The sequence below is a fragment of the Amblyomma americanum genome, chromosome 2 (genome assembly GCF_052857255.1).
Source record: "Amblyomma americanum isolate KBUSLIRL-KWMA chromosome 2, ASM5285725v1, whole genome shotgun sequence".
Lineage (NCBI taxonomy): Eukaryota > Metazoa > Arthropoda > Arachnida > Ixodida > Ixodidae > Amblyomma > Amblyomma americanum.
The window spans coordinates 51,128,204-51,152,479 of NC_135498.1; the positions used below are offsets into that span (position 1 = coordinate 51,128,204).

General features: G+C 44.8%; 1 protein-coding gene across 1 annotated transcript; it reads right to left on the minus strand.

Annotated features, from left to right (window-relative positions):
- Window positions 1-448: 448 nt before the first annotated feature.
- Window positions 449-23,831, minus strand: LOC144119683 (calsyntenin-1-like; the record flags this gene model as incomplete). Its single annotated transcript, XM_077652250.1, is given in 17 exon segments — window positions 449-7,098; window positions 7,966-8,165; window positions 9,575-9,677; window positions 9,679-9,813; window positions 9,815-9,829; window positions 10,891-11,036; window positions 11,767-11,968; window positions 15,177-15,396; window positions 16,801-16,952; window positions 17,830-17,922; window positions 17,924-17,985; window positions 18,822-18,948; window positions 19,639-19,817; window positions 20,686-20,952; window positions 21,294-21,485; window positions 22,149-22,295; window positions 23,615-23,831. Coding segments are annotated over 17 exon segments (2,691 nt in total), but the record flags the coding sequence as incomplete, so codon positions are not given.
- Window positions 23,832-24,276: the final 445 nt, after the last annotated feature.

The following is a 24,276-nucleotide window of genomic DNA, read 5'->3' on the forward strand; positions in this document are numbered from 1 at the left end:
GCGAATACTGGACAAGACTACTGCAGGAATGTATGCTCCTTTCTTCGGTTCATAGCTCCCTCCCTCTCACACTGCTAAGTATGAGCATGGCCTACCTTGTCAGTTACTGAGTCTTTCCTTCCCACAGGAGCCTCCATAGAAACCCAAGTATTCCATCCTTGCAATCTTCCTCTTCCGAGCTCACCTTTGCCTTGTTAATTTTTGTGCTTAGCCAGAAAACAACGGATGTGCTGGATGCTTGCCTGTAAACATACTAGATGTTAAATGCATTCTTAATGAGATGGCCCTTCGAAAGAACAGATTTTGAATCTTTCAGTAAAGGTTCACTTCATGCTCATTGCAGCATGCTGTCTACGGCCTCCGTGAACATTTTACGGCTAAAGCATTCACCTTGAGTGATGGCCCAGTAGACAGGTGGCAGCAGTGGGCAACATGACAAGACAGCAGCTGGGACAACCATGTGGTATTTATTGCAATCAAAGTGATCAGCTGGTACAGAATATTTGTCAGTTCAAGAGGATTTTTCCTACACAAGACTACAATTTGCATTATTATATTATATGTATATTTATACATACATATCACGAATGACACGCTGTACAGGACAAAAGACACACTCATTCTCAAAAGAAAAGAAACCTGCATGGCATTTTTTTTCCTCGTTTTCTTTTTCGATTTGGGACCAGTGTGTCAGTCGTCCCGTACGCTGAAAAGGGGGAACCATGCCCCGCTGCAGTTCACATCATAGCATACTCAAATGGTTTTCCCTGTCAAACAAACACTGAAAACAGCACTTCACTCTTCACCTTTGCATGGAATGTCTCAGTTTTGACTCTCGAGCATACAGTAAGTACAAACACAGGGGGAAAAAAAGTGACGACTACACAATAGGCAATGCTGTGTTTGTCTTCACTATAGGTACATTCACTTAAGCTGCCACAAACAACAAAGTACAAAGATTTTCCCAAATAAGAAAATAAGAAGGCTTTTAGTGGCATAATTTCACTAGAAAGCCCCCAACAATACATGCTGCTGACCGAGGCGTCAACATTTAATGGCATCTCCTTAGCGCAAGCACGTTCTGCTGCATCGAGCCATGCATTTTCTCGCGAGATATATGCAATAGGTCTTTGCGAAATCAGTCACACGGCCCTAGAAAAATAATACATGGGGTGAGGACATCCTACGGCATAAGGATGGCAATCTGTCTTTTTTATAACAGCAGTGCTTACGGACCATTTCATCGCAAATTGCAAAACAGTTTGACAAGTTTACAACTGTCAGAATTTGACGGTGCTACATTCTACGTACAAATACAATGGCAACTGCCTGTCGCTTATTCTGCCAAAGCTCCCAGTATGAGTTCAAAATGATTCTGGCAATGTGTTTTCTGCACTTCCCTACAAATAGCAATGCCAGAAGGTGAAGGTGAAAAAGCCAGATTTTGTTTTGACCATTGGCTTGCAGCCCAGGCCCGACCGGAACTGCAGCGCGTTAATCGATGCAACAGAACATGCCTTCGCTGTAGAATGTTGCCCTTTCCCATCCCCACCCCCGATGGGTACAGCAGCATGCATATCCACCTGGATGACACTCACAATAGCAAACATTATGGAATAGAAGATCTTGGGCGACAAGAAAGGAGGGCGATGGTGCATTTATACAAGCGACTCAAGGCTCCAGACAGTGGCAGCTGCTGACAGTCACGTCGGTCACCAGGCGTGAAACAGTCAACTCAAGGTGGCGGCAACAACCACAGACACCAAACAGTCAAGAAAGTGCGCCTCGAAAGTAAGAAAACAGAAGAAAGAAAGCTGCACTGCCTGCTCTGTCCAGGAACTGTGCAGCTTAATTTTCTTCAGGCTTGAGGGACATACAGCAAAAACTAGCTGGTACAGTAGATATGTTGCTTCCTTCCTTCATACTATGAAACGACAGAAGAAAAAAGAACAATACAGCCTGCGCTCGCAAGCCTCAGTTCATGGGCAAAGTGTAGCAGCTGTAAGTAAGTGCACTCGTACAGCAACACTGTTAGACAATGGCAAAAAATAAAAAAAGCTTGCGAAGCTTTTCTTTTTTCTAGAAAGTAAAACAAGAGTGAACAAAAAAAACCTGATCAGTGCCAGGGCAGTGAGAGAAATCAACAAGGTGTTACTTTCACAGAATTTGCCCTCGTAAACTGCACAAAGCAGATGATCACTAGAAGCGAAGAAGAAAGAAGAAAACAATAACACGATGCCACAATGGCTGACTTTTACATGGCTGTGGTGTCTTCTTTTCTCTCTGTGTTAAATGACAAGTGTGTTTGAACTCAGCAGTCTGCACTATGGCACAGTAGAAGGTCTCGCCCTCTCAAGCTTTTGATGGGAAGCGGGTGTGCGCGCTCTCTCTCTCTCTACCACAACAACGAAGAACAACTCAACGACAAACTTAGACAAACAAGAAACGCGCGTCACACTGTCTCTCCACTTTTGGCCCATCTTTGTCGACGACCCTTGAAGACTTGAAAAAGCGAAACACATGTCAAAACAACGAGGCGTGAAAGGCAAAACAGTGGTGCTGGTGTGCAAAAACCGTAAAAAATTACCTACACGCACTGAATGGTAACAACAAGCACAGTTCAAATATAACAGCTGGAGTACGACACCTGGAGCACACCAGAAAAGAGTTTCGGTACTAGCACAATTGCAGAAGGCAATCAAGGCCAAATAAAATAAGAAAAGGTAAACGAGGCGAATACTTGTTCATAGTATGCAGGTGACACAAACCACCCAAATAAAAAAAAAGGGACGCATGATGAAGCTTTTGCGTATGAATGCTGCTTCTGGATAGATTGTAACCATCACAACAAGTTGTATGAAACAGAGTGGCAGTAAATAAACCCAAACCGCAATAGAGGGTGGGAAACATAATTGAATTCGCATGCAAATGCAATGCACAGCAGCGGACCTCGCAGCGAAACTAATTTGCACAACATTGCAAGATTCCACAGATTTCTTATCTGGGCTCAGGATTTGCAAAAGGCATGGTGAAAAATAGGGTTCTGTAGTTGAGTGAGCGCTAAAAAATTTTGTGCAGCCACACAGGCACAGCAACAGCAATTTATGAACATCAAATAGAAGAAAATTTGTTCTTGAGCATCAAGGATGCCTAAATTAGTTGAAAACACAAACAAAGGAAAGAAGCTGCCAAAAGCAAAGGTGGAGGGAAGTACGGTCACAGATCCCAAGGATATCAGAGCCTCTCAAACAAACGTCTCTTCGGCTGGAAGCAGATGAAGACTGCACCCTAACACTAAGGTTCAGTTTTTCAGAACAATGCACAAGAAAAAAATGTGCATTCAGAATATTTAACACTTCTTTTTGCCCCGTAAAAAGCATTTAAAGCTCCCTATTTTAAATAATGCGGGAACTTAACAACACACACAGTCGGCCACTGATGAAAAATACTAAGGTCTGTGTGCACTACAAGTATTAAATTCGCTGCACACTAAAACCTCTGCAAATGCCAACAAAAATTTCATATTAAAACTGATGTTTGCACATCTTTCTTAGTCCGTTGCCCTCCTCCTCCCCATCATAAAGAGTGATAGTGCAAGCTAGGCCAATGTGATGCAGTGAAAAGAAGAGGTAGTTTGAATGTAGCGTACACAGAACAGCATATTAGATAAGTTTCTTGTATGAACCCTGTGGCATGAAAACAAAATAACGATAAAATTCTGCGGCAAAAAAGAAATGAAAATAAAGCAGTGTGCACAGAAATGCATCTTTAACAACTTTCCACACACTTTTGTGAAAACTGTAATGAAGCCAGAGATATTTATGCATTAATTTTGTAACTGCACTGTTTAATCAATCAGCAATATATTACTGGAAGATCACATGATCCAGTAAATTCATTACCAATGCACAACTGCGAGCAAATTAGCCTCCGAGTCTTAGCAGCTGAGCTATCTCGCAACGGCAAGTCTTCAGTGAGGCAACTGCTTGCTGCCCACTACTCAAGCTCTCCACTGTAAACAACATTTGTGACTTTTTTTTTTTGATCCTATGTATGCAGACACCAAAACCACAAGAAAGTTTTGAAGTTGGTCTTCGACCGATCAGGCCGATCTACCCTTGATCATGAAACGAGAAGGAAGGAAAATATATGATGCATACAAAAATTAAAATACAAGTGAAGTGTGCATCACTAACACTAAAGCGGTCGAAGCGGCCTTTCAACACCAAGAACTGATATCGTTGCCAGGCAGTTGTCACACCTGTTATCGGTTATTAGCGTAGAAAAATTTAGCATAATATTTAAGGGCATGCGCATTTGCAGTGAGAGGACACACATTTTACAACGGTATAAACTCGAAGTACAAATGCTCTCTTTACAGCTTCCTCTGCGTTTCACACATTCTCCTTTTCAGAAATAAGCTTTAACAAAGATCACGAGAGAAACGAAGTGGGTAGGACATGAAGGAGCCAGTGGAGGTGTAAGGCGCATGGGTACACAGCAACTGACAGCGCCAGACAAACCACAGACATCAGCATGTCATATCTTGCACTCAGAATAGTGCGAAGAGCCCTTTGTGATAAGAAACTGTAGAGGCCTCTTACAAGCTTGCGCGTGACTACAAACGACTCTTGAGAGCATCAAAAAAAGTTTACATTGTGTACGCTACAGTTCCCTGCCCTCTGAATGTCGCAAACAACGCGTGCCCACACCTTGAAGAAATACGTGTCACCACAAGGGCACACTGCAGACAGTTGCAAGTTGCAGCACATAGCTAGAAAGCAAGCGGAATCTGCTGCACTTGGAAGAGAAATGAACAAAAACAAGAAAAGCTGACTTGGAAAAACATATGTATGTAGATATATACATATGTTTTTCAGTTTGCTACTAGAAGTGAGAGCGTCCAGAAATAAATAGAACTCTGAAAAAGCAAAAGAAAAATGTATAAAAAAGACCACCACTGGGCCACACACATACTCAGGATAAGTCCTGTGACTTTACCAGGAACAATACCAGAAGACAAAGGCAAAGGAAAACAGGGTGAAAGAAAAAAAGCACAGGATATAAGCATGTTGCACGAGTCAGGGGCATTCAGGCCAGTCGCCAGAAGCATGCTGGCTGTTAGCACAGCTATAGGATGACACAGTGAAAATCTGTGTCAATCCGGTTCAGCCTGCTCCTCTCAGTTTTTTTTTTTTTTAGTGATGCAGTTTGGCTACTTCTGTGAGCAGCAGCACAAAGATGTTCTTTTTATTTTTATTTTTCAAGTGGCAAGTCAAAGAGAGGAATGAGGACAGCGAAAAATGTTGAAAACGTAATGGCCAATATCCGAACTTATCAAGCCATGCAAACTGCTTGAAGTTCAGAAGACCAGGCGGCAAGTGGTCTAACATGCAGCCAGTTCTAAAAACATGGCCACTTGCCATGAAGCATGGCGCCGTGTCTTCGCAGTTGGCACACCTAAACCTCATGTACTGCAATTACGTCAAACATGGAATGACTGCCAGTTTGACCTGCGCCTGCTTTTGCGGCTGTCAGCCCTTGTGTGGTGGTCCTCTCGGTCCAACCACCAATGACAGGAGGCGGTGCACGAATAACTGTCTTCGTTCGTCTTTTTGAAATTTGCTACTTGAAATCACTCACACACTGACATGCTTCCAAACTCCAGAGAAGCACAGGAGTCAGGGAGAGGAGAAAAAAAAAAAGGCGCCAAGGTTGGTAAAGAGGTGAAGAAGGGAATCTTAAACACCTTTGAAGTGGTCCAGAGCAACACTGTGTAGGCGTGCATGAATCCGTCAAATGCGCACATAGACACAGAGTTCTCCATATTGAGACATTAAACAGGACATGTGTGCACCAAAAGCATCGAGGCGCCTATAGAAGTCACATACTTGAAAATTTGTAGCCTCAAATATAAAAACATAAATAGTTTACACAGTGCTCAAATAAGACAGTTGATCACATCATAGTAGAAGGAAATAGCTTGGACAAAAATAAAATAGGAAGTGCTGAAAAATTAGGCAGTATGCAATGTTAGGTATAATGTCAATACAGATAAGATATACACATCTACCAGCATTTTCTTACTTTTTCACGAAAATGAACCCTCTTGGCCAGACATGGCTGAAAAAAAAAAAACGCGCTGCAGGGTGCAAGACAGTCATTCCGTTTTCCTTAACGTGTTTTTTGCTCCTTACAAAACCCATTTGTGAATGATAAATTGCAACAATGTTCTACGATGGAGAACTTGTGTGACACAGTGTCTACACTATCTCTTAGCTTCTTTCTGACTGCTGCCAAGGTAATGTTTAAGCTTGTCCCTGCTTCTGGTGCATCGTCTCACTCCATGTGTTCCAGCAAACACTGCAGGGTAAGCGATACCGCTAGAACCTTGTGCGCAGGTTGCACTGATGTCTTGACTGCCCAATCTAGAAGAAGCTAGAAGATAGAGCTCATGTTTCTGTGTTTTTTAACTTGTTTTTCCTAAGCATCGAAAGAAGCTGACAGAGCAGAGGTACAGCAATTAGAATCCTACCTAGTGGTGCTGGTCGACCGATGGTCTGCACGGGTTCTCTTACGAGGCACTCTGTGCTCTCCAAAAAAAATCTTTCATATAATCGTGCTTTCCCCATAAAGCAAAAAATGTTGCTCTCAACTGACCAATGGAATTCGCATTAACTTGTTGCCCCTGGTCAGCAGCGCAGCACTAGGTTGCATACTAAATCGCTGTGGCTGAGAGGGCCTGACGGGAACGCGAGAGAAAGAAGACGAAAGAGGAGGGGGGAGTGTCTTCATCTTCTCCGCCATGGTGTGGGAGAACATGCAAGGTGCGCGTTTCACGCGCAGCGTGGAACCGGCACATGCTCAAAAGGTCAAGGTGGAGTCATCCCACTCGAGGTCTCCCTTGGCCTTGGCCTTCTCCGGGGGAGCTCCTTCTTCTTCCTCACTCTCCTCGTGGTAGCTGCTGGCATCGTCTGAGCTGTCCGAGTCATCGTCCTCAGCCGAGCCCCGGCGGCCGGTGCCGCCCCCGCTGGCACCGCCCATGCCAGAGCCAGCACCTCCGCCGCCACGACGGCCTTCCCGATCCTCAGCAATTTGCTGGTGTAAAAAAAAAGGTGGAAAACAAAAATGATGCATGCGAACTGTGCTCCTGATTTTAGAGTAAAGGTGATGACAAGGAAGGTAGAAAAATGGGGGAAGGACAATATTCCTGGAAGGACTGCATGTGAACTCTATTGGCTCTGTTCCTTACAGTGCAATGAAGCTGTTATAACGCAAAGCACATAAACTTGCAGCAGCAGTACTAACGATTTGCTAAGCAATTCTATAAAGGATCAACAGCTGAGCAATGAACAAAGAGACAGTACTTAATGGAGGTTATTATGTTTGTGTGATAGGGTAAACTTTCAACTTAACCAATCACCCAAATGTTCTCATGTGTCATGCTTGTACAGGCCTGTACAGGTAATTTTGCTGAATCTCTTCAACATCAGAATTTGTTGCCAAGTTATGTTGATGACATTCCCGACCATTTTTGAAATTCTTACAAAGCGAATTCTTAGCACCAACTGAAAATTTACAGCCACAGGTCTTCTTTTTTCATCACATCACCCCACCCTTGCGACAGCCCTGTGTGGGGCTATGATATGCACAAGTGAGCAAATAAACAAATAAATAAATGGATTGGACTGGATCATGGAATTTAGCATCCCGAAGCAACACATGGGTTAAGAGGGACGCTGTAGAAGAGGGCTCTGGATTATTTTCATGGAGGGCTGCAGACCTTCTTGGAGTCTTAAACATGCACTAATATTGCACAGCTCATGGGCACATTTTGCGTTTCGCCTGGATCGAAACGCGGCTGCCGTGGCCGGGACTGAACCCGGATTCTCTGGCTCAGGATCCGAAAGGCCTAACCGCAGAGCAACCGCAGCGGGTTAATAAATAAATGGCTGGCCCACTCACATCCATGGGGTTGACAGTGATTGTGAGGGAGGAGTCGTCCCAGGCCATCTCCTGATCCTGGTCGTCTCCAGAGCGGAGGCGAGAGCTGCCCTGCCGGTGCTGCTGGTGTTGGTGTGCAGCACGAATGCGAATCACGCCCAGCACAATCATGAACACCAGGAAGCCCACACACACGACGATGATAATGGTCACCGCATGGCCTGCATTAACAGAAAAGAAGAGAAAATCCACTCGTGCACCATGAAAGACACACAGCTTGTCATGTAAACATTGAAAGGAAAGATATCCTCATGGAGGATGTCCTAAGCTAGCTTTTGTTTGTTGAGGTAACACAAAGTGCTTGCTCTTGAGGCAGGGCAAAAAGAGCGAGCATGTCCTCCTGACTAGGTGCTGGCCTCAGAGGGCCCCCTTGTCCACTGGACTTGCACTGCTGGAAGTTCATACCTGCATAGCAGTTGTGGAAGTCAAAAGGTAATGTTGTGCGGCAATAATGGCTAAAGGTTTGACGAAGGATCCCTGCTTTCTATCGTTTAATGATTTTGAAGTGGCACTGTGGACAGATGCTCATGAATGGATTCAGCGCTTATGTGTTTCCTCCTATTTTTTTCATTCACTGACAATACAACAAACTCCCATCAAGACAAATTCGGTTAAGACGAATTCCCGGATAAAATGAACAATTGAGACCATTTGGTTGGTTTCCCATAGGATTCAATGTAAAAAAAAATGCTCTTTAGATTAACTGTTTTGCACATGACTCAGTAAAGACGAATTTTTGCAGCGACTGCGAACCCAGGCGACCCCACGTAACGGCACTCGCAGAGCATCTATGTGGCACTGTAGAGCAGAGAAAAATATATATATAACCCTTCCACGCAAGAAAACGCACTTCACCTCGCCCTAACTGCAAACTTTAAGCAGACCTAGAACATCAATTGCCTCTACACGTGCCCAGTCGCCATACTATCCCCCACTATCACTACCAACCTCCATCATCCTGGAGTTCCTGGTTGGCCCCGGACCAGCTTGAGGATCAACTGGCACTGATGGAACAAGCTCATTCCATCTTCAACGATTAAAACGAAGTTGCCATTTAAAGTAATGTCTCTCTCTCCAATAGACAGCTTCAGTGCAACTTCGCGCTGTTGTGAGGAGAAGCTGCCTTGTAGGGAAGCTTTCTTGCTGATGCGGAAAAGACTGCACCTTCGCTCCTGCCTGTGTGCGGCACTGAGATGCCAGATCTCGGAATCGTGCACCTGTCACACACCTTGTGTTTCCAGCAGCAGACTACAGGCACTTAGGCATGGAGTACATGCTGCGCTTTGCAAGAGTAAACGTTCTTAGTTGATGTCCAGTGCTCATGTTGTCCGTCTCTTTTTTTGTCTTGTTGTCATGCTGTCAAGCCTGCCTTACTCATCAACTAAAGACCCTAACATTTCTGGTTGCTGATTGCAATGAACCTCCTCTCCGATTACAGATTAGGATTCCAAGGCTACTAGTGAACATGAAACTAAGGTGGATGGCTGGACTAGGTGGTGTCCCATCTTGAATATCACAGCAAGAACACGGATGGAGGGTGAAAGGAGATGAGCACAGCACTGTAGCTTACTTGCGGAGCTTTTTGCCAGCGCCTCAGAAGCGCCACCGTCCAGCAGTTCCACGTATTTTCCTGCATGAGTCTTGGCGGGCTTGGCCTCCACGCTGTGCGAGGCCCACCTGCACATGGGCAGCCATGGCAGGTGCGGCTGGTGCCGCAGGCCGCGAGGATGACGCCGAGGCCGGGGTGGTGCGCATGGCCCCAGTCGCGGGTGCAGCCGTTTCGTGCTGGCTGGGGGACTCAGGCCGTGGGGTGGATGACAGTGAGCTGAAAGCAAATAGGGAAACACTCAATTGCTCACCGACATCAACTAATGCACACGCACCCAAGAAATTGGGGGCTAATATGAATGTATGGTGAATGTGTAGTGTTATTAAACTGCATAAATTACTGTGCAGCCTTGTATCTTAAAAACCACCACGTCTTAGAAATGAATACCCATGCAGCCTGAAGTCATCCTTATTCAACCATCAAAAACTTGTAATCATGTGTAAGAAATGGCTTGTTGTAATGTGAACATGAATCAAGTGTTAAGTTATATTCTTTCTTACATAGTCAAGGAAGACTGATGAAAAGACTGGATCTCCTCAAGCCCCCTCAGGCTAACTTCCTGGAGCGTGCCTACTTGCAAGGACACACGGGAAACGCATACCACATGCATGGACTGATATGCTTGCAGTTGCAAATGAGCCGTTACTGCCTGGCTATAATAAGCGCAGAGCTAATGAGTGCACAGAATAATAATAATTGGTTTTTGGGGAAAGGAAATGGCGCAGTATGTGTCTCATATATATCGTTGGACACCTGAACCGCGCCATAAGGGAAGGGATAAAGGAGGGAGTGAAAGAAGAAAGGAAGAATAGGTGCCGTAGTGGAGGGCTCCGGAATAATTTCGACCACCTGGGGATCTTTAACGTGCACTGGCATCGCACAGCACACGGACGCCTTAGCGTTTTTCCTCCATAAAAATGCAGCCGCCGCGGTTGGGTTTCGAACCCGGGAACTCCGGATCAGTAGTCGGGCGCCCTAACCACTGAGCCACCGCGGCGGGTGCACAGAAGAATAAAACTGCATTTTGAAACAATGATGAAGTCTTTGTATGCTAAAGACACTGTTCCCCGGACATTTGCTTACTTGACATCACAACCTAACTGACGACTGAACTCAAGCTACAAGACAGTGGCAAAAAAAAAAGGGTATACGCAGGGTTAAACGCATGAATTTCAATTCACTGGCAGCTTTGTAAAATTTTCAAGCAAGAATAAAATGTTGCGAAGAGCTGGCAAGATAAAAAAAAGGTGAAAATAAAGTGACTGATGCAAACTTACCGTCTGAATGTATTCGTTGCTGACAAAACGACCATTCAGCTCGGAGCACACAAGTTTGAAGGCTCGGTTTAGGTAATAGGCAGGCTTCTTGTTGAAATACAGGATCTGTCGCAGCACATTTTCATAGTGCTGCACCTTGTCAGCTCCTGAAAACATCAAATATGTCATTGCAAAGTGCTTCTAGCAGCATTCTATTTTCTAACGCATCATCTCAATCAAGACATCGTAAATGCAGGCACTTTAAAGTTGAATTTCAATTCTCTCATAGATAGCAAAAACAGCTTGCTCACAAATACCCCTATGCTAGTGTCTACATCTGTGCAGGCTTTGTTGGATAATATATACAATGCTGTATTTATGTTCGAAACTGTTATTCAACACACATAGATGTATCAAAGTTATTTTCCTTGACTAAAAAAGTTAAATGCCAATCATGTTTAATTAAAATTCAGAAAACATTCAATATGCATCCTGAGCGTTTAGAATGTGACTGAAGCCACAGTTATGCTGTACATATGTAAACATGACTGCCCTAATGTCAGCCAAATCTACACATTTGAGGGACAACTCTGTCACCCAAGCACAATGCGAACAACATGCTCCCTTTTCAATAAGAGATGATTTTCAAGCTCATGACCTCCTTATGACCTTTCAGATTGAACTTTTGTAAGGCCTAGCTGACGGACATTACAAATTCCGCCAACATTAAAAATGCCACTAGATGAAACCCAGTACCAAAAGAAGTAGCAAAGCAACACCCAGCATACACTACACTATGTTTCTAAGCTGGCGGGGGTTCACATCTGGACATGAAGGGCATGGCAGATACATGCCAACTGCTAATTGTTAGCGCCCAGCAACATGGCATGCACTAACCATAGATGACGAGCCCATCTTTGCTCTCTCGATGGTGGATGCCCAAATGTGCCATCATGTATGAGGGCAGCTGGAAGTGTTCGTGGTCTGGGTTCAGTGGAGGGTAGACCTGCACGCTGCAGGAGTCAAGGCGTCCCGGCCGCTGGGAGGCAGCGGGCGGTGACACCTGGTTGTCCTCTTCGTCGTCGTCGTCCTCATCCTCCTGCATCAAAAAAACATGTGAGCACATGAACAGTCCCTGCGGGAAGAGCGGAACTGAACAGGACAGAACTGAAGGTAACTACTCTCGCAATCACAGTTACAGAAGTCCACAAAGTGACACCTTTAAGCCTTCTGGATTTTGCCTGTACCTGTTACAACAAGAGCTAGATGCCTGCCCTCTCGTAATATCTGGCTAGCTGAAGTTGTTCAGCCTGCAAGTGCTAATAACAGCAGGCAATAATATGTAGAGTAGATTCAAGTACAAAGCAGCCAATGGTGCAGCCCTTGAATACATCATTTTATGACCCAAAAATTTTATCAAGCATGTGTAAGCAGCACATTCCCATTGCAATAAGGATAAAGTAAAATTTTGCTCTAATAATTGTATTTTTACACAGTTATATCTGTTTCTCTGATATGCAGTCATAACATAATTTGGTTGACTTAAAGGGCCACAGGAAGGGGGTGTTCGAGCTTGGCTTTAAAATGCTTGTACTATGTAGAGTACAGGCCACCGAGCGTTCATGCCGCATACGAGGCCTCAAAAGCGAGCGGGAAATTTACAATACATTTTTAAAAATTCCTGCTTCCGCACATTACGGCGACGCGCGGTGCTGGGCTTTTGCGCGAAACCTGGCATATGACGTCACGCTGTGCAAGTGACGTTAGCAGCCAGGGTTATCACTGATTCACCGCGCGAAGTTCTTTCAGACGTCATGCAGCTACCACGGCCGTGGCCACTCCGTACGCCCTGGCAGCCGGCGGATGTAGGGAAGGGTCGAGTGGGTGGGGGCCGGCGGAGGAGCGCTGACGTTTTCATGTGCAAAAATTGAGAGGTAAAAACGCAAAGATGGGAAGCTCAAATTATGACTGAATATAACTCCTCTTCTGTAGAACGCATCAAAATAATTCTTGTTGGAGGATATTTGTGAAGCAGCATCTTTTAACATCCCAGGCATGCCGTAAATTTATTGAGAGCCCCTTTCTCGGGCCCTTTAACAACAGAGAGTGCATGCCATAGCCTGAGCCCTAAGAGCTCTGTTCTTCTCATTAGTAGTACTAATCACAACTGCGTCGGCAAATCCTTCAGCTGCTTTTCTGCTTGCATTATTTCAGCAAGATGAGTTGTTGGGCGAGTTGGTTCACTGTAGCGTAAAGATGGGTTGCACAAAAGGGACAATTCACACGAAAGAAGACGGGACAAGCACTTGTCCCGTCTTCTTTTGTGTGAATTGTCCCTTTTGCGCAACCCATCTTTGCTTTATTTATTCAACAAACTCTATCTCTGGCCAGCGTTTTGAAGACAGTATGAATGAGCTACACATTGCCTTTGGCATCAACTGCTGGCACCTTGCAGATCTTATGCAGCTCAAAGCAGTTCATATGACTGTGCCAAGTGATGTAATAATATGCGAAACTCCAAATCATTATTTAAGTGGCATTCTTCGCTAAGAAACATTGGGGCATACAAGACCTTTCGACTGTTTATAAGTGGCACTGTCCACTCCTTTCATTTCTAAGGTTCCAAGTATAGGGGTGTGCGAATACTGAAATTTTCGAATACGAATCTAATATGAATATAAAGAAAAAAATGGCTTGGAATATCGAATCGAATATCGAATATCTGTTCAGTACAAAAAAGATTTTCAGAAAATGATAAACAAACAAATGCTGTTGCCTTTATTATTTTAAAAATAGTGTATGGTCCTTGCAACTAAAATAAACAAAACTAGACTGCCTCAGTACCGTATAAAAAAACATGATGTGCACATAAATGTATACTACTTGATTAGACAGCATAACAGTATCCAAACTGTAATGAGGCCATGCAAAACAAAATCTATAAAATGACAAGACTGGCAACAGAAAATTACATGATGACTAGTAAAACCTCATTCATTTGTAGTTCAAGAGACCGGAAGAAATGCCCGGTTCATCCGAAGGCCTCGGTTTATAAAATTACCCCCCCCCCCCCCCCCCCCCCCCCCCCCCCAACGAAAAAAAAAAAAAGACCTGCCGGAAATGCGAAGATGCAGTAAGGCCTTATGAGGCGGCTCCATCGCCCTGACACCTGTAAGCCCGTGACGAGCCGCCCATTTTGGAGTGCTGGAAGAACAACACAAATGCAAGCAAGAGGCCGGGGAACACACACTGGCTTCGGAACGGCGAGACGGTTTCTAAAAAGGAAAAATAAATCACCTGCAACGCGCCAGTCAGCGTTTGAAAGCCGCACGGAGCTGGGATTGGACTACCGGCGAATGCGCGGCCGGACAGGTGCAGTTGCCACGGAGCAGCGGCGAAGCTCAGAAACTGAAACTACGCGGCCAGGCTATTTTTCTGACCTAGCGACAGGGGCCTTCCGATCGTTGTCATGCCTGCCGTTACGCCCACTAAAGAGGTGCGCAGGCTACAATGCACTATGCAATAGGCGAGATTTTTACAGGATCGCTTTCCCTATTGTGACAACTCTACGCGCCCCTTCAGGAGGCTCCCATGACATTCCGCAGGTAGGCTTTCATGCATAGCGTAGTTTACAAAACGGGATGGGGGGGTCACGCTCGGAGAGTTATGAAGGCGACATATAGTATGGTGGAGCTGCCATAAAAAGAATGTAAACCAATAAGCTCCTGCTTGCAATATGAAGGCGACAGGACGCATTCTTCGGATGTAGGCATTACGGAAGGATAAAAAAAAAAGCGCGATTTCGCGTTGCGATTGTTCAAAGCAGGCCGTCGGCCATCTTGTTCGCACGCGCGTGTGATATGTGGGAAAGCCCACTTGATGAATTTCTCACGAGGTCAAGCCTCGCGGCGTCCGAATGCGAACGGTCCGCGTGATAAATGACACAGAAGGAAGGAAATAGGACCTCTGTATTGTTTTCCTGGAATATTTAACTCGATCATCGGCTAATTTTCCCAGATATTATGGTTTTGCCACGGTCGAATTTATGAAAGTCTGCGCAGTATACGATCGCTGGCGAGTATTTGGGAACTTTCGAATATTCGGAAATCCTCGAATTCAATTTCTCGAATATGAATACGCACCCAATATCAAACATATTCGATTCGTATTCGAAATTTAGAATATTCGCACACCCCTAGTTCCAAGGCAAAGTGACCTTTTCTTGTGCATGCAATAAGTCATGAAGCTGGCTTTAAAACTGAACAGCTGTGCAGCCTGCAGGATGCTAATAGTTCCACTGCTGTTACCTGTGAGGAGGATGAAGCCGTGCTGGCCTGTGTTGTGGTGGGATGCTCACGGCCAACCGAGATGAAGACCGAGGCAAATAACTCGATGCCCTGCTTGAAAGGCTCGTATTCGCGCGCCAGGTTGGGTGTGCCATTAATGGTGATGCTTGGCTGTTCAGCAGCCAAGATGGTCACCCACGACTCCACAGGTGGTACCTTCTGTGCTTTTCCATTGCTGCACCTGGGGGGAATGATGATTTAAAAAAAAAAATTAGAACCAATGCCATGAGAAGAGTCAGCACTTGGTACAGAACATGCTGGAGAAAGAAGCCGATAGTGTTCAGCAAGGCTTTTGGAAAAGCCTATTCCCAGTGGTCTATACAATGCATCAACAACTGTGCAGCATTATATGAGAGGAATTAACATAAAAAGAGCTGTGTGTGGTGCATGCAAGTGCATTCCTTGTGGCATCGAGTTCACTCTTCCGGTACTGTGCCTCAATTGCTACGGAATTGATAGCAAAACAGACAAGCAGATATATACATCATGTGCTCTAGAAAAGACTCTTTTCAAAAGTCAAGTTGGCTTTCCCACAATATGCATTAATCGGGAAGCAGCGTCGCTGGCCAACAGTCAGAGGAAAACAAAGAGCTGAATGTGCTTAGAAGCACCTGACAGCTGTGTGTGCTGTTGTCACAGGAATCATGTCAACACCATTTACGTTACAAAACACATGACCACATGAGTATTTTCTGCATCAAAAGTTGGGTGTGTCACCATTACTTGGGAATGTGACACTATTGTGAAGCTCAACGTTTTTTAGAAGGCCATCAATATGCTGTGGAATGAGTGACTTCTCTAGTGACGCGAGAGTGACAATTGATCTTTTCGCAATATTTTTTTTCCTCCGTGGTCCAGAACGCAGAATGCTAAATGCAGAAAACGCAGTGGCTGTAAGGGGCTGCTCCATAGTTAGAGACATACCGGGTGTTCATCCTCTTCTGTCCCAGTGTTAACTTATAATCCATAGTGAAAACATAAAACAAAAATGAAATAAATAAGTGCATCAAATTCTAAATGCCTTGATTTCAGTACAGAACAACAGCATTCCTTTAACTTTCAATGACTAGGCTACATATGCGGCCCCTGATGTGCTGTCCCAGCCCACAATGACTGAGCTGCTGTTCAAGAAAAGTTCTGATTAACTGCAATGTTTCACCTGGAGCTAAGGACAGCTCGCGAGCTAAAGCTAGCTGCAATGTGCAAGTTATCTACTGCCACCTTTGGACTGTTTGCAGACCCATGAGCCCTTCTGTTGGGTAAGCTCAATGTACGACACCAACCAATGACAAACTTTTGAATTATATTTGCATCTCATACTGGCTGAACTCAAAAAGAATAGCACAGTGAACGTGTGTTTGTGTAAGTTGATCGATCCCATATATTTTCGAATTACCAACTGTAAAATTTTTGGCTTCAGAAAAAACGCCCAGTTACTTGTTCCCAAGAACCCACATCCCACATGCACACACTGGACATCAAGAAGGCACCGATTCCGGATAGCCATGGAATATCCCTGAATACCTGCAGACTTCCCCTGGATACCTGTTTGGACATACCATTTGAATATAGACACGATACTTACATGACAGTAGTGGCCACATGAACAGTACGACGACCAGGCGTGGGGAAGTCACGTGAATTGACATAGGCCACACGGGACACGAGATCTTCGAGGGTGTCCTGGTCACGAGCTGTCACTGTGACCTCGCTGCGCTCAGAATTAGAGGTTACCTCCTGCAAGAACACCATGAAAATGGTGGTCAGGAACATGTAATCACAAGGCAAGAATAGCCATTCTTGTTGCTAATAGCAGATACACAAGCATGAAATGCTTACAGTCGGCAGGCTTAATGTCATCTGGTGCGAATGAGAACATCACGTGCCATAACAGTACCACGCATGCGCCAATCACAGCTCTCACAGCTATGTTCTTCCAACAATGCATTCTGAAGGCATCAGAGCTCAAAACCAACAGGCAGACCTTCGAGCCAACAGGCAAACAGTGACAATCCCCGGAGTTAGAAGAGTTCAAATTTCACTGCACAGGCGACTACACTGAACAGCAAATGCTGTGATGAACAGCTGCCTCCAATACAGTACCAATCTCCAATCAGTCCATGTTTGTGTGGCTACCAGTGCCCTGTTTTAATGGAGCTGCAGTTTGGTTGCACAAACAGCAACCCCTGAGACCCTGGCACTGGATCTGCAGGGACTGGCACATACAGTGCTGGGGGATGTGAAGTCAGCCGTGTTAGACCTCATCTTATTCAAGAAAGCAAAAAAGACCAAGCTCTTAGCAAGGCATCCATTATCCTGCAAATCTCATTGTCACACAAGCAGCTTCTTTGTAAAGCACTAGAATAAAGTAGCTGGGCCTTTCAATGCATGCAAGTCAAATGATGTGGCAATCCCTTCTTGAACGACATTCAGATCTCAGTCCCTGATATACAGCAAGGAATACTGATCTGTCCGATCATGAAGCCAGATCACTGAGCATAGAACAAACCCTCTACCACAGGCCATAGAAACCTACTCTCAATTTATTTACTGGTAGAAATCATGGTGCTGAGAGTGATCAAGAGACCACATGCAGTAAATATCTGCCACTTGCCGTTCCTGCAGCCTGTGAATCTGCAGGGGGAATGTCAAGCCACTCCTTGCAGCGATGCAGGCAGGAGAGCACATCAGGAGACTCTGTACGTCCCCCTCAGCACAGACAGGCCCGTCAGGTAGCCACGGAAGTGGAATGCCATCTTGTTGTCCTTGCCTATGTGTGAAGACAATGAAGCGGTTTGCTGTATTCTGTCTGTTCAATGATCTACAGCACGCTTCAAAGGCACGTCAAGGGATGGCTAGGCCCTGCATGGCCAGTTGAATTTAGGCAGAAGAGTTGGCTTCATATCATGGGATGAGAAAACAACGTTGCTGCTTATTACCAATTTTGCACCAAAGATTTGAAAAAGCTGACCAGCGTGGGTGTAGCAATTTCTGGTCCCACTAAACATACTAAATGAGTGCAGAATCTCATTTTAACTTAGAGGAAAATATTCCTCAAATGTGAAGATGCAAATTCAGGAGGAATTCCAGATTAGCAAGTTTTAATTAGATGGGGCTCTATTTTGTCAGAATGGTAATGACAACATATTCACTGCCATAAATAAGCTTATTTACACCTCTTGGTAAATCAAGAATCAATATAATTAAAATTAGCGAGTCAGCTCTTAAACCAGAGATGTAAAAGTAAATGTTGAGTTTTAAGGTTGCAGAGGACCAGAATGAAACATGAAACGTTTCCTTAATGCATACACAAACGGCACGTTTAGCCCAGGCCAGCGATAGTACCACTGCTCCTAATTTGCTTACATAGAACAAAGCAGCACAAGACTTTAACAGGCAACCTAATCTATCTAATATATCTCCTAATATATCTCAAGTTATTTCAGGCAACTGCCTCTTTATTTAGATCCTGACACTTCGGCTCATGTAGCTAAATCAACAGCAAGCTTTAGGGGAGTTTTATTAGTTTATTGCACATTATTTACCTTAAGGCAGACACTTTACTGGAAGCTGCTAAGGCCATCACTGTACAAACAGGCAACATACCTTGCCAGCAGGCTCCTACAACAAAGGTGGTGTTGATGTTCTTGGTCTGGTGAAGAGGCCAGTCATCTACAATTTCCGGGTTGTTAGCCGTCACCTTAAAGGGCCGTCCATCGACATAGAGTGATGCCTGCATCACACAGAACCAACATGTCACTGCCGTGCAGGAAATGAAATGTAGAAAAATTCAAATGCCTGAACTAGTTAAGGCATTAAAAGGTATGAGCCATGTCCTAGCTACTGAAATACATAAAGAATACTTGTCCATAAAAGCCAACAGACCACAGACATCTGTGGAACGTCCATATAACATCCAAAGCTAGAGTGGATCAAGCTGCACCACGTGCATTCCAGATTCATTAATGGCTAATTGGGCACTGTTTAGTTCCAACTCTCAAGCCATTTGATACTAAATGCAACATTCCTAGTTATGATCAGTCCTCCACCCAGTACTAGCTGGCACCGACCGATCCTACACGTACCAGCTTTATTCAAACCATTCCTTAGAGTGAATGCAGTTGAAACTAGAACTGTCGGCTATTGCAATACTTGTTCCAATTGAAAATACTTCAATGGACCAATCTGAACTAATTAACTTCCAGTTTATCATCTTCATCTGGGTTGGCCTGTTTGTGTGCCCTACCCAGCAGGAGATACTGCATAAACTTGGAAAATCTATTCCCACTTACAGTCACAACTCTACATTCCATGGCCAGGTACTTCATGTGTCTACTATCACGCTTGACCCCCACAAAGCAACATACAACTAGAGGGATGGTAAATGAACTACACAGCACAGATTGCAGCCAAGGATGCTAACCTCGGGGAAGTTGACAGAGACTGCGTAGTGGTGCCACCTGTCGTCGCACACCTCGGGTGTCTTCCAGCGCCACTCGGCTGGTGTGAATTTGTTGGCCTGCTCCTGGGTGGGTTCCCGGCGGAGCAGCAGGATAAGCCGGCAGTTGCGAATGAAGAGCGCTGTGTGATGCCGGCTCATGCCTGCATGAATATTAAGCACATGCATGCATGCTCAATGATGAGAGCTCTTTTTCTTCTTTGATGTTGTTCTTCACTCAATCCAATGAGACAGGGTGACCATCACATGCATGAGGCCTAAGGAAAACAGAAGCAGCAGATATAACCATTCTGCTGTTTAAGTAGATGAATGCTATTCCTAGACCCCTGAAACACTTTCATGTCTGCGTTTAATTAAGTATGTGATCAACTTAGGTAAAGTGGAAGGAAATGGGACTTAGCATACCAAGCTGAATGCCCTTTTCATGACTAACCGCACACTGTAAACATCCTGCTAAATCAGACTACAGGGCTCATCTGATGAATGCGAATGAAGTCTAAGAAAAGAATACCAATTAGTACAACACCTCATTTCAACTTGATGATGAGATCGTTGCAACACACTAACACAGTATGCCACAATGACAACGTTGCTAGCAAGACAGAGTTGCAGGCCAGTGGGTCACACTTAATGGAGGGAAGATAGCACAATGGAAAGGGTATAAAAAGGATGTTTTAACGCTTCAATGCATCTAGCACCTTAATAGTTCTACCCATTAAAGCAGCACCTTAATAGCTTCATAGAATCATCTTTGGAAATACCACATTCGTTTTGGCAGGTCATGACACCCAAAAGTACATGTCCACTTTGCACCCTTCTGTTCACATCCCGTACAATCATGCTGACGTCCTGTCTGTGGACAATGTTCCTGGCGTAGCACTGGTTTTACTACAAGGGGCTACTTGAAGATGATTTTTTTTCCAAAAAATTGCATACTCAAGAGTATACAATAAGTGCTCAGTGGGAAGCAGGGAAGTAACTTGGGCTAAGCGCATGTGACAGCTCACTTACGGTGGTCATCAGAGCTGCACAGGACATGCTCCTTGAGGTGGCTGGCGTTGTGGGCTGTGGGTGCGCGGTGACGCATCCAGAAGCCCACAGTGAAAACGTTGGTTAAGTTGTGCGACACAGTAGACTCGGGAATGACTACAGCATTTGTGGCACCATCAAACTCGTAGATCTGGTCACTCTCACGACCTTCATCCGTTGGCAGACCTTGTGTCCACTCGGCCCCAACTCCGGGGCTTGGAAGCAGGTCAACACTGTCTGAGCTGGCCCCTGCATGTAGGTGGTGAAAAGGTAGAATGCCAAGTGTGATTTCTCTGGGCACAGTCTAAAGAAAGCCTGTAAAGCAACATTGACGGACATTAAATATTAATTAGTGCACTTCTTAGTGCACTAGGTACCCTGAAGACATTAGTACGAAATGTAACCATTCTGTGAAAAAATCCCGAAGAGCCAACAAATTTGTTCAAAGCATAAGAAAGAACTATCAAGTTTGATTCCGCCGTTATAAAAGCAACCGAGCCATGATATCTCGTACAGGAACCATGAGACTGAGGTTAATGTTCGCTGGCAAATGATGAAAAGTGTGCAACTCATATGACAGGCTTGCGTACCGCAGAGCTTCCTTTGAGAATCGACTGAGTAGGTGTCCCGGTCACAACCCTTCCCCACGTGGCGGGTGGCCAGAGTCAGACGAGCCGACAGCTGTTCGGGTTCACAGGCTCCTTCGCACAGCTCCAGCTGGGCATCCGGGAACAGGGCCCGGCGACCAGAGCCTGGTGTGTACTCCACATGCTCCTCCATACCTGCAAGCACAAAACAGACACCCGGGTTGCAGCTAATGCAAGAAGCCAATACAACCATTATAGTCGTAAATGCTTCACTCTAAGTAGACTACAGATACTGGTGAGCAAGAGCACACAGAAGTGGAAATTAACATTGAGCAGGTGCTATTTCACAAATGCTTTGAGCCAATCCAAGCCAGGTACATGCAAATGCAGCACAGCTGGTATTCCAAAAAACCAACCGTTTCCACATGCAAATTGTTGTGTCTCATGTGATGCTAACACTTATGCGCCAAAACATTTGGCTAACCTTTCTTTAAGGATGTACAGCTAATTCAGTAGACCAGCAGCAAATTTTTGCCACAAGTGACATGACAAAGTGCAAGTGTTTGGAATGTGAGTGTTTAAGTGTAGTATGTGGTTTCCCTTTGTAGCGATAAACCTGTGCTCAGGTAGATGATAATCAGTAATTCCTGCCTTAAATCATACATATGTTACCCGGCCTTGTACTGTCTGTTATCAAATATAAATCCACATGAGACCTGCACTGGTTTCTGTGGTATAGGGCGCACCCCATCTACATTATCATGCAGACACTATAGTACATGCCACACATTTTGTAAGTTAATTATAAGAAAGCTGGTGAAGGATACATGCACTCTTAATATCTACAGCCGAATTTACCTTTCCATCCAACCTTGCAGACCCTGTTGACCTTGATAGTGACAGTGACCGGATGACTCTGTTTCATGCTACAATCGAACGCCACCACCTGGAATATGTGGTTGCTGCTTGCCTCCCAATCCAGGGGCTCTGTGGTCCAGATGGTGCCTGGAGCACAGAACAAGAAAGACATGCTTCTTCAAGAACTAGCAGATGAAAGCACATGATCACAAGACTAAGGTGCAGAAAATTTGAGAATAAGCTGTGACAACTGGAAAAAAGAAAAATGAAAGGAATGGAAATATAAAATATAGTTCAGTGTAATTCATGAACACTGCTTGACATTGCCCAGTCAGAACGCGAATGCAACCTGTGATAACACTGCGCTTGTGTGTGACATCATGTATCCTAATTCACTTAGCAGTTATGGTCTGTTTAAAAAATGCAGAAACACAGCAGTGTTTATATACTCAATACACTGTGGCTATGCATCCTCGCTCATAACATAAAAAAAAACAGAACCCACACAAAACAAAATCTAAACAAAACATAAGGCTGGTTACATAACACCTTATTTATAAAGGCCTTAAACTAGCGCTCATCAAAGGTAATAGAAGTTTATTAGTTGGACTGACCACAGGAACTGGTCGCCCTCAGAAGAGGAGGCAAGACAGCAAATAAACAACACTCATCAATTAAGGCACTGATATTCAAACATGCAGGGAGTCCACCAGAGTTCAGCAGTCTATGGTGGTGTAGCGACTTAGCGTGGTCGGCTGTGCAGGGCCATGTTCCCCTGCTGCAACGAGTGTGTACGCAAATGTGCTAACAAACGTACATGGATCTGGTTATGCTGGAGGAGCACCAGTTTCTCTTGCACTGGTCCACCCACTTCATTGTGGTGTGCTGTAGCCACATCTCTGTGTGGCTTCTTAGGCCATAGTGCAAGTGCGCGTGTGTGTGCATGCATGCTGTGTGCCATGTGGGCAATGTGGCAAGAGAACTAGCTCTTACTGGAGCTGTTATTTCTTTGTCGTTAACCATTTTCCCTTGGCCATGCTAGTGTTTGGCAGCTATGCATATGCACTGCTCCCATAGCTCGTCCACCCGTGCAGCACCATAACTGTGCATTTTTACACTCAAGAGCTGAGCAAGGGGCATTCTCAAGTGTTCATGGCACCATCAGCCCCACTGCAATTAGCTACAACCAAAGTCTCCCATGTCTGACTAGTGAACTTGTTATCTAGGATGCCTAATAGTGGGTGTTCAATTGCATAGGGGTACCCAGGTATGGAACTCTTTCCTTCTTCATCACCATCATGATAGCTTGACTACATCCACTGCATGACAAAGACTGTTAATTCCAAATGATATCCAATTAGACCTGTCCTGTGCCAGCTGTAACCACCATTGCCCTGAATACTCCTAAACTAAAAGAATAAAATGCTGTTGGCAACAAAAGAGATTCCTTGTTGCAGGTGGCTCACCTTCAGAGTCTATGGAGAAGGGCACATGTGCGTCCAGGATATCATACTTGCAGATCTCACTGTTCTTGGGCGTGCAGTCAGCATCAAGAGCACGCACGCGGAGCACACGCTCGTGTGGCGGCCGGCCCTCATCCACGCTGCCTTGGTAGGACTCCTCCTCCCAGCGGGGCGCAAACTCATTGACGTCATCCACTGTCAGGTGCACAGTAACGCTGCAAGCACAGAAGAACCACGCATGTCAAGCATAGGATAACCGGCAAGCCTATAGACCTGCACATTGGGAATTGAGGCATGCAGAAAGGAGGAAATCAAAAAATAGAAATATTGACAATGGTTTAAAATATGAGCCCACCAGGCTATGTGTACTCAGGCAGGTAAAAAAATGAGCATACTTGCATACAGGGTGACTATACTGGAGTAATGTTGGAAAGGACTAGACACGGCTCGAAGTGTTGGAATGTAAATCAGCATTATTTTTCTAAGGCCTTTTCAGTCAAGTTTCTAAGGAAATGACATCAATGCTTAATTACAAATGTCAGATTTAAAAGCGAACAAAGCTTAGCCGCATTAGTTTTGATTGCCATATTCATTTCCCTCACTCAGGAATATATATGCGAGGAAAAAGATGTTGAAAGAAATAGATGTCTACCGGCCTAAAACCC